Genomic DNA, 18,953 nt, shown 5'->3' with positions numbered 1-18,953 from the left:
CTGTGGCAGGGAAAGTTACTGTTTATTGTTGCGTTGTACTTTCCCAAGCGCTTAGTCCAGTGCTCTGCACATGGTAAGCGCTCAATTAATACGACTGAATGAATGAATGATTTGCACACAAGAAGTGTCCCATCGCCTCTAGCCTGTGAGCTCGTTGTGGCGGGGAAAATCACTGTTTATTGTTGTATTGTACTTTCCCAAGCCCTTAGTCCAGTGCTGTGCACACGGTAAGCGCTCAATAAATACGACTGAATGAACGAATGCTTTGCACACAAAAAGTGTCCTCCCGCCTCTGGCCTGTGAGCTCGTTGTGGCGGGGAAAATCACTGTTCATTGTTGTATTGTACTTTCCCAAGTGCTTAGTCCAATGCTCTGCACACGGTAAGCGCTCAATAAATACGACTGAATGAACGAATGCTTTGCACACAAGAAGTGTCCCATCGCCTCTAGCCTGTGAGCTCGTTGTGGCAGGGAAAATCACTGTTCATTGTTGTGTTGTACTTTCCCAAGCACTCAGTCCAGTGCTGTGCACACGGTAAGCGCTCAATTAATACGACTGAATGAATGAATGATTTGCACACAAGAAGTGTCCCATCGCCTCTGGCCTGTGAGCTCGTTGTGGCGGGGAAAATCACTGTTTATTGTTGTATTGTACTTTCCCAAGCCCTTAGTCCAGTGCTGTGCACACGGTAAGCGCTCAATAAATACGACTGAATGAACGAATGCTTTGCACACAAAAAGTGTCCTCCCGCCTCTGGCCTGTGAGCTCGTTGTGGCGGGGAAAATCACTGTTCATTGTTGTATTGTACTTTCCCAAGTGCTTAGTCCAATGCTCTGCACACGGTAAGCGCTCAATAAATACGACTGAATGAACGAATGCTTTGCACACAAGAAGTGTCCCATCGCCTCTAGCCTGTGAGCTCGTTGTGGCAGGGAAAATCACTGTTCATTGTTGTGTTGTACTTTCCCAAGCACTCAGTCCAGTGCTGTGCACACGGTAAGCGCTCAATTAATACGACTGAATGAATGAATGATTTGCACACAAGAAGTGTCCCATCGCCTCTGGCCTGTGAGCTCGTTGTGGCGGGGAAAATCACTGTTTATTGTTGTATTGTACTTTCCCAAGCCCTTAGTCCAGTGCTCTGCACACGGTAAGCGCTCAATAAATACGACTGAATGAACGAATGCTTTGCACACAAAAAGTGTCCTCCCGCCTCTGGCCTGTGAGCTCGTTGTGGCGGGGAAAATCACTGTTCATTGTTGTATTGTACTTTCCCAAGTGCTTAGTCCAATGCTCTGCACACGGTAAGCGCTCAATAAATACGACTGAATGAACGAATGCTTTGCACACAAGAAGCGTCCCATCGCCTCTAGCCTGTGAGCTCGTTGTGGCGGGGAAAATCACTGTTCATTGTTGTGTTGTACTTTCCCAAGCACTCAGTCCAGTGCTGTGCACACGGTAAGCGCTCAATTAATACGACTGAATGAACGAATGCTTTGCACACAAAAAGTGTCCTCCCGCCTCTGGCCTGTGAGCTCGTTGTGGCGGGGAAAATCACTGTTCATTGTTGTATTGTACTTTCCCAAGTGCTTAGTCCAATGCTCTGCACACGGTAAGCGCTCAATAAATACGACTGAATGAACGAATGCTTTGCACACAAGAAGTGTCCCATCGCCTCTAGCCTGTGAGCTCGTTGTGGCGGGGAAAATCACTGTTCATTGTTGTGTTGTACTTTCCCAAGCACTCAGTCCAGTGCTGTACACACGGTAAGCGCTCAATTAATACGACTGAATGAACGAATGCTTTGCACACAAAAAGTGTCCTCCCGCCTCTGGCCTGTGAGCTCGTTGTGGCGGGGAAAATCACTGTTCATTGTTGTATTGTACTTTCCCAAGTGCTTAGTCCAATGCTCTGCACACGGTAAGCGCTCAATAAATACGACTGAATGAACGAATGCTTTGCACACAAGAAGTGTCCCATCGCCTCTAGCCTGTGAGCTCGTTGTGGTGGGGAAAATCACTGTTTATTATTATGTTGTACTTTCCCAAGCGCTTAGTCCAGTGCTCTGCACATGGTAAGCGCTCAATAAATACGACTGAATGAATGAGTGCTTTGCACACAAGAAGTGTCCCATCGCCTCTAGCCTGTGAGCTTGTTGTGGCGGGGAAAATCACTGTTCATTGTTGTGTTGTAGTTTCCCAAGCTCTTAGTCCAGTGCTGTGCACACGGTAAGCGCTCAATAAATACGACTGAATGTACTAATGCTTTGCACACAAGAAATGTCCCCCTGCCTCTAGCCTGTGAGCTCGTTGCGGTGGTGAAAATCACAGTTTATTGTTGTATCGTACTTTCCCAAGCGCTTAGTCCAGTGCTCTGCACACGGTAAGCGCTCAATAAATATGACTGAATGAACGAATGCTTTGCACACAAGAAGTGTCCCATTGCCTCTAGCCTGTGAGCTCGTTGTGGAGGGGAAAATCACTGTTTATTGTTGTGTTGTACTTTCCCAAGCGCTTAGTCCAGTGCTCTGCACACAGGAAGTGGTCAATAAATATGACTGAGTGAACGAATGCTTTGAACACAAGCAGTGTCCCCCTGCCTCTGGCCTGTGAGCTCGCTGTGGCAGGGAAAGTTAGTTTATTGTATTGTACTTTCCCAAGCGCTTAGTCCAGTGCTCTGCACACGGTAAGCACTCAATAAATACGACTGAATGAACAAATGCTTTGCACACAAGAAGTGTCCCATCACCTCTGGCCTGTGAGCTCGTTGTGGCGGGGAAAATCGCTGTTTATTGTTGTGTTGTACTTTCCCAAGTGCTTAGTCCAGTGCTGTGCACACGGTAAGCGCTCAATAAATACGACTGAATGAACGAATGCTTTGCACACAAGAAGTGTCCCCTCGCCTCTAGCCTGTGACCTCGTTGTGGCGGGGAAAATCACTGTTTATTGTTGTGTTGTACTTTCCCAAGCGCTTAGTCCAGTGCTCTGCACATGGTAAGCGCTCAATAAATACGACTGAATGAACGAATGCTTTGTACACAAGAAATGTCCCCCCACCTCTAGCCTGTGAGCTTGTTGTGGCGGGGAAAATCACTGTTTATTGTTGTGTTGTACTTTCCCAAGCGCTCAGTCCAGTGCTGTGCACACGGTAAGCGCTCAATAAATATGACTGAATGAATGAGTGCTTTGCACACAAGAAGTGTCCCATTGCCTCTAGCCTGTGAGCTCGCTGTGGCGGGGAAAATCACTGTTCATTGCTGTGTTGTACTTTCCCAAGCGCTTAGTCCAGTGCTCTGCACATGGTAAGCGCTCAATAAATATGACTGAATGAACGAATGCTTTGCACACAAGAAGTGTGTGCCTATAGCCTGTGAGCTTGTTGTGGTGGGGAAAATCACTGTTCATTGTTGTGTTGTACTTTCCCAAGAGCTCAGTCCAGTGCTGTGCACACGGTAAGCGCTCAATAAATACGACTGAATGAACGAATGCTTTGCACACAAGAAGTGTCCCACTGCCTCTAGCCTGTGAGCTCGCTGTGGAGGGGAAAATCACTGTTCATTGTAGTGTTGTACTTTCCCAAGCGCTCAGTCCAGTGCTGTGCACACGGTAAGCGCTCAATTAATACGACTGAATGAAGGAATGGTTCTGGGGCAGCCCAAAAGCGGAGAAGGGTGGCGTGAGTGTGGGCCAGAGTGGGGCTTGGGAGGCTGCAAGGTGAGGAGGAGGGGTCGCTTACCGAAGTGCGTCCAGGCCACGGCGGGTGGCGGGGAGCCACTGATCTTGCAGTCGAAGCGGGCCCCGCGGCCCTCCACCACCTCCGCGTCCTCCAGCTTCCTCGTGAACAGGGGGGCCAGGGATGGGCGGACGGTCAGCCTGGCACTGCAGGTCAGCTCATCTGGGGGAGGCCAAAGGGGGTCAGCCCCGGGACCACCCCCCCAGGCCCCCATCACCGCCCTCATCATCATCAATCGTATTTATTGAGCGCTTAGGGCCCCTTCCTTCCTCTCCCCCTCGTCCCCCTCTCCATCCCCCCCATCTTACCTCCTTCCCTTCCCCACAGCACCTGTATAGATGTATATATGTTTGTACATATTTATTACTCTATTTATTTATTTTATTTGTACATATCTATTCTATTTATTTTATTTTGTTAGTAGGTTTGGTTTTGTTCTCTGTCTCCCCCTTTTAGACTGCGAGCCCACTGTTGGGTAGGGACTGGCTCTAGATGTTGCCAAGTTGGACTTCCCAAGCGCTTAGTACAGTGCTCCGCACACAGTAAACACTCAATAAATACGATTGATGATGATGATGATGATGCAGAGCACTGGACTAAGCGCTTGGGAAGTACAAGTTGGCAACATATAGAGACGGTCCCTACTCAACAGCGGGCTCCAACCTGGCCTGGCCACGGCCGGCAGATTTCCGGCTCCGTATTCATTCATTCGGTCGTATTGATTGAGCGCTCGCTGTGTGCAGAGCACTGGGCTAAGCGTTTGGGAAGGACAAGTTGGCAACATCGAGAGACGGTCATTTCATTTTCCCAGCTCCCAGCACCGCCAATTGTCAGCTGTGTGACTGTGGGCAAGTCACTTAACTTCTCTGGGCCTCAGTTACCTCATCTGTAAAATGGGGATGAAGACTGTGAGCCCCCTGTGGGACAACCTGATCATCGTGCAACCTCCCCAGCGCTTAGAACAGTGCTTTGCACATAGTAAGCGCTCAATAAATGCCATTATTATTATTATTATTATTTGTTTTTTCATTTAATCGTATTTATTGACCGCTTACTGTGTGCAGAGCACTGGACTAAGCGCTTGGGAAGTAGATTTCTGGCTCCGTGTTCATTCATTCAATCGTATTGATTGAGCGCTCACTGTGTGCAGAGCACTGGACTAAGCGCTTGGGAAGTCAAAGTTGGCAACATATAGAGATGGTCCCTACCCAACAACGGGCTCATAGTCTAGAAGGGGGAGAAAGACAACAAAACAAAACATCTGGACAGGTGTCAAGTTGTCAGAGCAAATCGAGTTAAAGCTCAATGCACATCAATTTGTACATATTTATTACTCTATTTATTTATTTATTTTACTTGTACTTATGTATTCTATTTATTTTATTTTGTTCATATGATTGGCTTTGTTCTCTGTCTCCCCCTTCTAGACTGTGAGCCCGCTGTTGGGTAGGGACCGTCTCTGTATGTTGCCAACTTGTACTTCCCCAGCGCTTAGTACAGTGCTCTGCACACAGCAAGCGCTCGATAAATACGATTTTAATGAATGAATGAACAGGGACCGTCTCTATATGTCGCCAACTTGTACTTCCCAAGCGCTTAGTACAGTGTTCTGCACACAGGAAGAGCTCATTAAATACGACAATGAATGAATGAACAGGGACCGTCTCTATATGTTGCCAACTTGTACTTCCCAAGCGCTTAGTATGGTGCTCTGCACACAGTAAGCGCTCAATAAATACGATTGAATAAATGTATTAAGCGCTTACTATGTGCCAAGCACCGTTCTAAGCGCTGGGGAGTCTACAAGGTGATTAGGTTGTCCCACGGAGGGCTCCCAATCTTCATCCGCATTTTACAGATGAGGGAACTGAGGCGCAGAGAAGTGAAGTGACTTGCCCAAAGTCACACAGCTGACAATTGGCGGAGCTGGGATTTGAACCCATGAGCTCTAACTCCAAAGCCCGGGCTCTTTCCACTAAGCCATGCTGCTTCTCTGCTTCTCTTTTAGACTGTGAGCCCACTGTTGGGTAGGGGCTGTCTCTATATGTAGCCAACTTGTACTTCCCAAGCGCTTAGTACAGTGCTCTGCACACAGTAAGCGCTCAATAAATACGGTTGATTGATTGATTGATTCTCTTTCTTTATGAGCATGAAACTGGACATCAGGAGACCTGGGTTTTGATCCCAACTGTGGCCTGCTGTCTATTGCATCCTTCCCGGGAGGATCGCGCGAGGCAATCCCCCACCTCCTCACATTTTCTACCCCTTCCACCTGTGCTTCTGCCTGGCTGTGGGGAAGGAGTAAGTGCCAGGCACTGTACTAAGCGCTGAGGCGATATCACCCCGTCCCACTCCCACCCTTCCTCTCCAAACCCATTGAGCCAATTGTCTACAGTTACTGCTTCCATTTTCTCTCCTTGATCCCCTGAACTCTGGCTTCTGTCCCTTCCGCCCCATGGAAACTGCCCTCTCCGAGGTCACCGATGACCTCCTTCTTGCCAAATAATAATAATGATTATTAATTATTATTAATGATATTAATATTAATATAATAACGATCATTAATGATTATTAATTATATTAATATTAATATAATAGTATATTAATTATATTGATATTGGTAATTATTGATGATGATAATAATTATGGTATTTGTTAAGCACTTACTATGTGCCAAGCACTGTTCTAAGCACTGGGGTAGATAAGCAGCGTGGCTCTGTGGAAAGCCACAATCCCTTCTAGACTGTGAGCCCGCTGTTGGGTAGGGACCGTCTCTATATGTTGCCAACTTGGACTTCCCAAGCGCTTAGTACAGTGCTCTGCACACAGTAAGCGCTCAATAAATACGATTGATTGATTGATTGATTGAAAGAGCCCGGACAATTGATTGATTGATTGAAAGAGCCCGGGCTTTGGAGTCAGAGGTCCTGTGTTCAAACCCCGGCTCTGCCAATTGTCAGCTGTGTGACTTTGGGCAAGTCGCTTCACTTCTCTGGGCCTCAGTTACCTCATCTGGAAAATGGGGATGAACACTGTGAGCCCCCCCTGGGACAACCTGATCACCTTGTAACCTCCCCAGCGCTTAGAACAGTGCTCTATTTATTTACTCTATTTAGTACTCTATTTTATTTATTTTATTTTATTATTTATTTATTTTACTTGTACATATTTATTCTATTTATTTTATTTTGTTAATATGTTTTGTTTCGTTGTCTGTCTCCCCCTTCTAGACTGTGAGCCCGCTGTTGGGTAGGGACCGTCTCTAGATGTTGCCAACTTGGACTTCCCAAGCACCTAGTACAGTGCTCTGCACACAGTAAGCGCTCAATAAATATGATTGAATAAATGAATGCTTTGCACCTAGTAAGTGCTTAATAAATGCCATCATCATCACCATTATTATTATTATCCCCTTTTTAGAAACGAGGAAACAGACGCACAGAGAAGTTCAGCATCTGGCCGAAGGTCACACAGCAGGGAAGTGTTAAAAATGGGATTAGACTTTTAGACTTTTAAACTGTGAGCCCACTGTTGGGTAGGGACTGTCTCTATATGTTGCCAACTTGGACTTCCCAAGCGCTTAGTACAGTGCTCTGCACACAGTAAGCGCTCAATAAATACAATTGATTGATTGATTGATTGATTAGACAGCCAAGCCCGGGCTCTCCTCACTGGGTCACTTGGTCTCCTCCTGTTCCCTGCTTCATCCTCCTTAGTCATTCAATCGTATTTACTGAGCGCTTCTAGTGTGCAGAGCATTCATTCATTCAATCAATCATACTTATTGAGTCCAGTGCTCTGCACATAGTAAGCGCTCAATAAATACGACTGATGATGATTGAGCATTTACTGTGTGCAGAGCACTGTACTAAGCACTTGGGAAGTCCAAGTTGGCAACATCTAGAGACGGGCCCTACCCCACAGTGGGCTCATAGTCTAGAAGGGGGAGACAGAGAACAAAACAAAACATATTAACACAATAAAATAAATAGAATAGATATGTACAAGTAAAATAAATCAATAAATAGAGTAATAAATCCGTACAAACATATATACATCTATACAGGTGCTGTGGGGAAGGGAAGGAGTTAAGGCAGGGGGGATGGGGAGGGGGATGAGGGGCACATATCTCCCTCTCACCACTCTCACCCAGTTCCCCGTGGCAAGAACCTGGGCTTGGGAGCCAGAGGATGTGGGTTCTAATCCCACCCACCCCTTGTCTGCTGTGTGACCTTGGGTAAGTCACCTAACTTCTGACCTTCCCACACTGAGCCCCTTCCTTCCTCTCCCCCTCGTCCCCCTCTCCATCCCCCCCATCTTACCTCCTTCCCTTCCCCACTGCACCTGTATATATGTATATATGTTTGTACATATTTATTACTTTATTTATTTATTTATTTATTTATTTATTTATTTATTTATTTATTTTACCTGTACATATCTATTCTATTTATTTTATTTTGTTAGTATGTTCGGTTTTGTTCTCTGTCTCCCCCTTCTAGACTGTGAACCCACTGTTGGGTAGGGACTGTCTCTATATGTTGCCAACTTGGACTTCCCAAGCGCTTAGTAAAGTGCTCTGCACACAGTAAGCGCTCAATAAATACGATTGATTGATTGATTGGGCCTCAGTGACCTCATCTGGAAAATGGGGATTGAAAGGTGGAACGACCTGATGACCTTGTGTCAGCCCCAGTTCCTAGAACAGTGCTTGGCACACAGCAACGGTATATATGTTTGTCCAGATTTATTACTCTATTTATTTTACTTGTACATATTTACTATTGTATTTATTTTGTTAATGATGTGCATTTAGCTTTAATTCTATTTGTTCTGACGACTTGGCACCTGTATATATGTTTGTACAGATTTATTACCCTATTTATTTTACTTGTCCACATTTACTATTTTATTTATTTTGCTAATGATGTGCATTTAGCTATAATTCTATTTGTTCTGACGACTTGACACCTGTCCATACACTTTGTTTTGTTGTCTGTCTCCCACTTCTAGACTGTGAGCCCGTTGTTGGGAAGGGACCGTCTGTAGATGTGGCCAACTTGTACTTCCCAAGCGCTTAGTAGAGTGCTCTGCACACAGTAAGCGCCCAATAAATATGATTGAATGAATGAATGTTTGTACACATTTATTACTCCATTTATTTTACTTGTACATACTTACTATTCTATTTATTTTGTGAATGATGTGCATTTAGCTTTAATTCTATTTGTTCTGACGACTTGGCACCTGTATATATGTTTGTACAGATTTATTACTCTATTTATTTTCCTTGTCCATATTTACTATTTTATTTATTTTGCTAATGATGTGCATTTAGCTTTAATTCTATTCGTTCTGACGACTTGACACCTGTCCACACGTTTTGTTTTGTTGTCTGTCTCCCCCTTCTAGACTGTGATCCTGTTGTTGGGTACGGACCGTCTCTATATGTGGCCAACTTGTACTTCCCAAGCGCTTAGTAGAGTGCTCTGCACACAGTAAGCGCTCAACAAATACGATTGAATGAATGAATATGTTTGTACAGATTTATTACTCATTCATTCATTCATTGAATCGTATTTATTGAGCGCTTACTGTGTGCAGAGCACTGGACTAAGCGCTTGGGAAGTACAAGTTGGCAACATATCGAGACTGTCCCTACCCAACAGTGGGCTCACAGTCTAGAAGGGGGAGACAGAGAACAAAACAAAACATATTAACAAAATAAAATACATAGAATAAGTATGTACAAATAAAATAGAGTAATAAATACGTACAAACATATGTACATATATACAGGTGCTGTGGGGAGGGGAAGGAGGTAAGGCGGGGGGGATGGAGAGGAGGAGGAGGGACTTATACATATTTACTATTCTATTTATTTTGTTAATGATGTGCATTTAGCTTTAATTCTATTTGTTCTGACGACTTGGCACCTGTATATATGTTTGTCCAGATTTATTACTCTATTTATTTTACTTGTACATATATACTATTTTATTTATTTTGTTAATGATGTGCATTTAGCTTTAATTCCATTTGTTCTGACGACCTGACACCTGTCCGCATGTTTGGTTTTGTTGCCCATCTCCCCCTTCTAGACTATGAGCCCGTTGTTCAGTAGGGACCATCTCTATATGTGGCCAACCTGTACTTCCCAAGCGCTTAGTAGAGTGCTCTGCACACAGTAAGCACTCAACAAATACGATTGAATGAATGAATGTTTGTACAGATTTATTACTCTATTTGACTTGTACATATTTACTATTCTATTTATTTTGTTAATGATGTGCTTTTAGCTTTAATTCTATTTGTTCCGAAGACTTGACACCTGTATATATGTTTGTCCAGATTTATTACTCTATTTTACTTGTACATATTTACTATTTTATTCATTTTGTTAATGATGTGCTTTTAGCTTTCATTCCATTTGTTCTGACGACTTGACACCTGTCCACATGTTTTGTTTTGTTGTCTGTCTCCCCCTTCTAGACTGTGAGCCCGCTGTTCGGTAGGGACCGTCTCTATATGTGGCCAACTTGTACTTCCCAAGCGCTTAGTAGAGTGCTCTGCACACAGTAAGCACTCAACAAATACGATTGAATGAATGAATGTTTGTACAGATTTATTACTCTATTTGACTTGTACATATTTACTATTCTATTTATTTTGTTAATGATGTGCTTTCAACTTTAATTCTATTTGTTCCGACGACTTGACACCTGTATATGTTTGTCCAGATTTATTACTCTATTTATTTTACTTGTACATATTTACTATTTTATTCATTTTGTTAATGATGTGCTTTTAGCTTTCATTCCATTTGTTCTGACGACTTGACACCTGTCCACATGTTTTGTTTTGTTGTCTGTCTCCCCCTTCTAGACTGTGAGCCCGCTGTTCGGTAGGGACCGTCTCTATATGTGGCCAACTTGTACTTTCCAAGTGCTTAGTAGAGTGCTCTGCACACAGTAAGCGCTCAATAAATACGATTGAATGAATGAATGAATATGTTTGTACAGATTTATTACTGTATTTATTTTACTTGTCCATATTTACTAGTCTATTCATTTTGTTAATGATGTGCATCTAGCTTTACTTCTATTTATTCTGATGACTAGACACCTGTCCACATGTTTTGTTTTGTTGTCTGTCTCCCCCTTCTAGACCGTGAACCCGTTGTTGGGAAGGGACCGTCTCTATATGTAACCAACTTGTACTTCCCAAGCGCTTAGTAGCGTGCTCTGCACACAGTAAGCGCTCAATAAATACGATTGAATGAATGAATGAATGAATGAATGAATGAACACATACCACAATTATTATTATTATCTGCTGTGTGACCTTGGGCAAGTCACCTCACTGCTCTGTACCTCAGTTCCCTCATCTGGAAAACGGGTATGGAGACTGTGAGCCCCGCAGGGGACAGGGCCTGAGTCCGACCTGATTAGCTTGCATCTATCCCAGCGCTTAGAATATCGTAAGTGCTTAACAAGTACCGTTATTCATTCATTCAATCGTATAGATTGAGCGCTTACTGTGTGCAGAGCACTGTACTAAGCACTTGGGAAGTATGTTGGCAACATATAGAGACGGTCCCTACCCAACGACAGGCTCACTGTCTAGAAATTGGCTCACAGTCTAGAAATTATTATTATTACAACCCTGCCCCCAGGCCTTCTCCCACCCCAGTTCCCCCTGTGACCCCAATGACCCCACCCCGGTCCCCCATCTCTCCCCCACCTCTCCCCCTGTTCCTCTTGTTGTGGGCAGGGAATTCATTCATTGATTCATTCAATCGTATTTATTGAGCGCTTACTGTGTGCAGAGCACTGGGCTAAGCGCTTGGTACGTACAAGTCGGCCACATCTAGAGACGGTCCCTACCCCACAACGGGCTCACAGTCTAGAAGGGGGAGACGGCAACAAAACAAAACATGTGGACAGGTGTCAAGTCGTCAGAATAAATAATAATAATAATAATGATGATAATAATGATAATAATGGTATTTGTTAAGCGCTTACTATGTGCAAAGCACTGTTCTAAGCGCTGGGGAGATACAAGATGATCAGGTTGCCCCACGTGGGGCTCACAGTCTTAATCCCCATTTTACAGATGAGGGAACTGAGGCCCAGAGAAGTGAAGTGACTTGCCCAAAGTCACACAGCTGACAGTTGGCGGAGCCGGGACTTGAACCCATGACCTCTGACTCCAAAGCCCGGGCTCTTTCCAAGGAGCCACGCTGCTTCTCTAAACAGACGTAAAGCTGGATGCACAGCATTAACAAAATAAATTTTGTTATCGTGTCTATGTTGTGGTATTGTGGAATTGTGTCTATTCGTTGTTAATAGTACTAATAATGTTGGCATTTATCATCATCAATCGTATTTATTGAGCGCTTACTGTGTGTTTATGAAGTGCTTACTATGTGCAAAGCACTGTTCTAAGCACTGGGAAGGTTACAAGGTGATCAGGTTGTCCCACGTGGGGCTCACAGTCTTACTCCCCATTTGATAGATGAGGTAACCGAGGCACAGAGAAGTGAAGCGACTTGCCCAAAGTCACACAGCTGACAACCTGATCACCTTGTAACTACCCCAGTGCTTGGTACAGTGCTTGGCACCTAGTAAGCGCTTAACAGATACCATTATTATTAGACTGTTTTTAAACTGTGAGCCCACTGTTGGGTAGGGACTGTCTCTATATGTTGCCAATTTGTACTTCCCAAGCACTTAGTACAGTGCTCTGCACATAGTAAGCGCTCAATAAATATGATTGATGATGATGATGATTATTAAATGGAGGAGCAGGGATTTGAACTCATGACCTCTGACTCCAAAGCCCGTGCTCCTTTCCTCTGAGCCAGGCTCCTTCTCTACTGTTGTATCGTCCTCTCCCAAGCGCTTAGTAGAAGCGCTTAGGAGAAGCGCTGTGGCTCAATGGAAAGAGCCTGGGCTTTGGAGTCAGAGGTCATGGGTTCAAATCCCTGCTCCACCAATTGTCAGCTGGGTGACTTTGGGCAAGTCAATTCACTGCTCTGGGCCTCAGTTACCTCATCTGTAAAATGGGGATTAACATTGTGAGCCCCACGTGGGACAACTTGATCGCTTTGTATCCCCCCAGCGCTTAGAACAGTGCTTTGCACATAGTAAGCGCTTAACAAATACCATTATTATTATTATTACAATGCTCAGTAAGCGCTGAATAAATACGATTGAATGGATGAATGACTGTTCCTCATCCCCCATATGTTACCCCCTCACCTGCGACATCCACAACGTGCCCCTAGGCCCCCAACTCCCACCTCAGCTGGCCCAGGGACCCCCACAATCCGGCCCCTCGTCCCCCATCTCTCCCCCGGGACCCCCCACACACCCGCCCCTCGTCCCTCCACCTCCCCATCCGCTCAACGCCCCCATCCCGGCTCCGCCAATTGTCAGCTGTGTGACCTTGGGAGAGTCACTTAACTTCTCTGGGCCTCAGTGACCTCATCTGTAAAATGGGGATGAAGACTGGGAGCCCCCCGTGGGACAACCCGATCACCTCGTATCCCCCCAGCGCTTAGAACAGTGCTTTGCACATAGTAAGCGCTTAATAAATGCCATCATTATTATTATTATTATTATCCAGCGCCCAACGCCCCCATCCCCCATAAGAGAAGCAGTGTGGCTCAGTGGAGTCAGAGCCATGGGTTCAAATCCCTGCTCTGCCAATTGTCAGCTGGATGACTTCAGGCAAGCCACTTCACTTCTCTGGGCCTCAGTTACCTCATCTGTATAATGGGGATTGACCGTGAGCACCCCCGTGGGACAACCTGATCAACTTCTAACCTCCCCAGCACTTAGAACAGTGCTTTGTGCATAGTAAGCGCTTAATAAATGCCATCATTATTATTATTATTATTATCCAGCACCCAACGCCCCCTTCCCCCATAAGAGAAGCAGCGTGGCTCAGTGGAGTCAGAGGTCATGGGTTCAAATCCCTGCTCCACCAATTGTCAGCTGGGTGACTTTGGGCGAGTCACTTCACTTCTCTGGGCCTCAGTGACCTCATCTGTAAAATGGGGATGAAGACTGGGAGCCCCCCGTGGGACAACCCGATCACCTCGTATCCCCCCAGCGCTTAGAACAGTGCTTTGCACATAGTAAGCGCTTAATAAATGCCAACATTATTATTATTATTATTATCCAGCGCCCAACGCCCCCATCCCCCATAAGAGAAGCAGTGTGGCTCAGTGGAGTCAGAGCCATGGGTTCAAATCCCTGCTCTGCCAATTGTCAGCTGGATGACTTCAGGCAAGCCACTTCACTTCTCTGGGCCTCAGTTACCTCATCTGTATAATGGGGATTGACCGTGAGCACCCCCGTGGGACAACCTGATCAACTTCTAACCTCCCCAGCACTTAGAACAGTGCTTTGTGCATAGTAAGCGCTTAATAAATGCCATTATTATTATTATTATTATTATTATCCAGCACCCAACGCCCCCTTCCCCCATAAGAGAAGCAGCGTGGCTCAGTGGAGTCAGAGGTCATGGGTTCAAATCCCTGCTCCACCAATTGTCAGCTGGGTGACTTTGGGCGAGTCACTTCACTTCTCTGGGCCTCAGTTACCTCATCTGTAAAATGGGGATGAAGACTGTGAGCCCCCCGTGGGACAACCCGATCACCTTGTAACCTCCCCAGCGCTTAGAACAGTGCTTTGCGCATAGTAAGCGCTTCAATAAATCATCATCATCATCATCAATCATATTTATTGCGCGCTTACTATGTGCAGAGCACCGTACTAAGCGCTTGGGAAGTCCAAACTGGCAACATGTAGAGACAGTCCCTACCCAACAGTGGGCTCACCGTCTAAAAGGGGGAGACAGAGAACAAAACCAAGCATACTAACAAAATAAAATAAATAGGATAGATATGTACAAGTAAAATAATAATAATAATAATAATGATAGCATTTATTAAGCGCTTACTATGTGCAAAGCACTGTTCTAAGCGCTGGGGAGGTTACAAGACGATCAGGTTGTCCCACGGGGGGCTCACAGTCTTAATCCCCATTTTACAGATGAGGTAACTGAGGCCCAGAGAAGTTAAGTGACTTGCCCAAAGTCACACAGCTGGCTATTGGCAGAGCCGGGATTTGAACCCACGACCTCTAAATATGTACAACCATAATTAATACGTACAACCATAAATAAATAAATGGCATAATAAATGCCATTATCATTATTGTTAGCCAGGTAGCCGACCCCTGACCTCCAGGCCTCCAGGCCTGGGCCCGGTTCCTGCGAGCCCGATTCTGGGAGCAACTGTTTCCCTTCCGACCCACCCCGCCGGGGCAGGGGGCCCGGGCCCGTACCTTTGGCCGTGCTGAGCTTGCAGGTGTAGACGCCGCTGTCGTCCTCGTGCACGGAGGTGAGCAAGAGCTTGCACTTCCGGCCGTCGAAGTGCATCTTGCACCTGAGCAGCGCGGGCTGCAGCAGCCGGCCTCGGGAGAGCCAGTCCACCTCCACGTCCGCCGGCCCGGCCACCAGGCATTCAAAGAGGGCCATCTCCCCGGCCCCCACGCTCACGTCGTGCAGGGGGGCCAGCACAGCCAACGACCGGCTCTCGGGGTGCGCTGCAGGGAGGACACGGACACCCCCGGCACACGCGGGGACGGACAGAGACACGGACAGGGAGAGAGGGAGAAAGACAGAGATGCCGTTCCGTCCCAGCGCCGAAGGCCCCGGGCCCGGAGTGGTCTGGGAGAGGCCTGCCATGGGGAGCTCAATCAATCAATCATTCATTCAATCGTATTTATTGAGCCCTTATCATCATCATCAACCGTATTTATTGAGCGCTGACTACGTCAGCGCTTAGAACGGGGCCCGGCCCATAGTAAGGGCCTAGCAAATACCATCATCATCATCATCATTATCGTTATGAAACCATCATCGTGATCGTGATCATCATCATCGTCATCATCAGTTGTATTTATTGAGCGCTTACCGTGCGCAGAGCACTGGACTAAGCGCTTGGGAAGTACGGATTGGCAACGTCTAGAGACGGGCCCTACCCAACCGTGGGCTCACAGTCTAAAAGGGGGAGAGGGAGGACAAAACCAAACGTACTGACGAATTAAAATAAATAGAATAGATATGGACAGGTAAAATAAATAGGGTAATAAATATGTATAAACATCTATACCCCTATACAGGTGCTGTGGGGAAGGGAAGGTGGTAAGATGCGGGGGGATGGAGAGGGGAACGAGGGGGATAGGAAGGAAGGGGCTCGGTTTTGGAAGGCCTCCTGGAGGAGGTGAGCTCTCAGCAGGGCGCTTACTGTGTGCAGAGCAATCAATCAATCGTATTTATTGAGCGCTTACTGTGTGCAGAGCTCTGCACTAAGCGCTTGGGAAGTCCAAGTTGGCACCATATAGCATCATCACCATCATAATCAATCGTATTTATTGAGCGCTTACTGTGTGCAGAGCACTGGACTAAGCGCTTGGGAAGTACAAGTTGGCACCATATATCATCATCATAATCATCATCAATCGTATTTATTGAGCGCTTACTGTGTGCAGAGCTCTGCACTAAGCGCTTGGGAAGTCCAAGTTGGCACCATATATCATCATCATCATCCTCATCAATCGTATTTATTGAGTGCTTACTGTGTGCAGAGCTCTGCACTAAGCGCTTGGGAAGTCCAAGTTGGCGCCACATATCATCATCATCATCATCATCAATCATATTTATTGAGCGCTTACTGTGTGCAGAGCTCTGCACTAAGCGCTTGGGAAGTCCAAGTTGGCAACATATAGAGACAGTACCTGCCCAATAGTGGGCTCACAGTCTAAAATGGGGAGATGGAGAACCAAACCAAACATCCTAACAAAATAAAATAGAATGGATATCATCATCATCATCATCATCAATCGTATTTATTGAGCGCTTACTGTGTGCAGAGCACTGTACTAAGCGCTTGGGAAGTCCAAATTGGCAACATATAGAGACAGTCCCTACCCAACAGTGGGCTCACAGTCTAGAAGGGGGAGACAGAACAAAACCAAACATACTAACAAACTAAAAGAAATCATCATCATCAATCGTATTTATTGAGCACTTACTATGTGCAGAGCACTGTACTAAGCGCTTGGGAAGTACAAATTGGCAACACATAGAGACAGTCCCTACCCAACAGTGGGCTCACAGTCTAAAAGAAATAGATATGTCCAAGTTGAGTAATAAATATGTACATACATATATACAGGTGCTGTGGGGAAGGGAAGGAGGTAAGATGAGGGGGATGGAGAGGGGGACGAGGGGGAGAGGAAGGAAGGGGCTCAGTGGGGCTACTGATGGGGGGCCACTGGCGGGGGTCGGGGCGGGAAAGAGAGACGGAGAGACAGAAAGAGAGAGCGGGGGGCTTTTGGGGCGGCGCAGCAACAAAGCACACTGGCTCAGTACAAACCAGACTTTATTAGGGCTAAGAATCGGGGTGTTGCCCCTGTTGTGCTCAAGGAGACCCCCCAACACAGCTCCCCAACCTCCCTCTGCCTCCTCTTCCTCCTCCTCCTGGCCAGCCCCCCCATGGGAAAAGCTCGGCCTTTGGTCTTTAGGAAACAAAGAGTTTTGTGCCATTTGACAACCACTTTTGGGATCAATCAATCAATCGTATTTATTGAGCGCTTACTGTGTGCAGAGCACTGGACTAACAGGGGATGACGGCAGGCCCTCATCCGCCCCACCCCGCTTCCCCACGGAGAAGCAACGGGGCCTAGTGGCTAGAGAAGCGGCGTGGCTCGGTGGAAAGAGCCCGGGCTTTGGAGTCGGAGGTGGCGGGTTCAAATCCCGGCTCCCCCGCTTGTCGGCTGTGGGACTTTGGGCAAGTCGCTTCCCTTCTCTGGGCCTCAGTTCCCTCATCTGGAAAATGGGGAATAAGACTGTGAGCCCCATGTGGGACAACCTGATTGCCTTGTAACTTCCACAGCGCTTAGAGCAGTGCTTGGCACGTAGTAAGCGCTTAATAAATGCCATCCCTATTATTATTATTATTAGAACCCGGGTCTAGGAATCAGAAGGACTTTGGGCAAGTCACTTCACTTCTCTGGGCCTCAGTTACCTCATCTGGAAAATGGGGAATAAGACTGTGAGCCCTCCGTGGGTCGACCTGATCGCCCTGTAACCTCCCCAGCGCTTAGAACAGTGCTTGGCACATAGTAAGCACTTAATAAATGCCATCCCTATTATTATTATTATTAGAACCCGGGTCTAGGAATCAGAAGGACGTGGGTTCTCATCCCGGCTCTGCCACTTGTTTGCTGTGTGACTTTGAGCAAGTCACTTCACTTCTCTGGGCCTCAGTTCCCTCATCTGGAAAATGGGGAATGAGACTGTGAGCCCTCCATGGGACGACCTGATCGCCTTGTAACCTCCCCAGCTCTTAGAACAGTGCTTGGCACATAGTAAGCACTTAATAAATGCCATCCCTATTATTATTATTAGAACCCGGGTCTAGGAATCAGAAGGACGTGGGTTCTCATCCCGGCTCTGCCACTTGTTTGCTGTGTGACTTGGAGCAAGTCACTTCACTTCTCTGGGCCTCAGTTCCCTCATCTGTAAAATGGGGATTAAAACTGTGAGCCCCCATGGGACAACCTGATCACCTTATAACCCCCCCCAAGTGCTTAGAACAGTGCTTTGCACATAGTAAGCGCTTGTACATATCTATTCTATTTATTTTATTGTGTTAGTATGTTTGGTTTTGTTCTCTGTCTCCCCCTTCTAGACTGTGAGCCCGCTGTCGGGTAGGGACCGTCTCTATGTGTTGCCGACTTGTACTTCCCAAGCGCTTAGTACAGTGCTCTGCACACAGTAAGCGCTCAATAAATATGATTGATTGATTAATAAATGCCACCATTATCATCATCATCATCATCAATCGTATTTATTGAGCGCTTACTGTACTAAGCGCTTGGGAAGTACAAGTCGGCAACATATAGAGCCAGTCCCTACCCAACGGCGGGCTCACAGTCTAAAAGACTGTATTATTATTATTGTCTGCAGAGTGACCTTGAGCGAGTCACTTCACTTCCCCGGGCCTCAGTTCCCTCGTCTGGAAAATGGGGATGGAGGCCGTGAGCCCCATATGGGACAACCCCCCTTTTAGACCGCGAGCCCACTGTTGGGCTCTACATGTTGCCGATTTGTACTTCCCTAGCGCTTAGTCCAGTGCTCT

At 46.3% G+C, this 18,953-nt stretch overlaps 1 protein-coding gene across 1 annotated transcript in view; it reads right to left on the bottom strand.

Annotated features, from left to right (window-relative positions):
* The window catches only part of SPEG (striated muscle enriched protein kinase), a 292,468-nt gene that overhangs the window by 121,169 nt on the left and 152,346 nt on the right, over positions 1–18,953 (bottom strand). Inside the window, exons 10-11 of the mRNA XM_038769099.1 lie at positions 15,091–15,351; positions 3,737–3,895 (exon numbers count right to left, since the gene is read on the bottom strand). Coding sequence (XP_038625027.1) covers positions 3,737–3,895; positions 15,091–15,351 — 420 coding nt within the window. The remainder of the gene's footprint in view (positions 1–3,736; positions 3,896–15,090; positions 15,352–18,953) is intronic.

The sequence above is a fragment of the Tachyglossus aculeatus genome, chromosome 1 (genome assembly GCF_015852505.1).
Source record: "Tachyglossus aculeatus isolate mTacAcu1 chromosome 1, mTacAcu1.pri, whole genome shotgun sequence".
In the NCBI taxonomy this organism is placed as follows: domain Eukaryota; kingdom Metazoa; phylum Chordata; class Mammalia; order Monotremata; family Tachyglossidae; genus Tachyglossus; species Tachyglossus aculeatus.
This window is presented reverse-complemented; position numbering and strand designations above follow the sequence as displayed.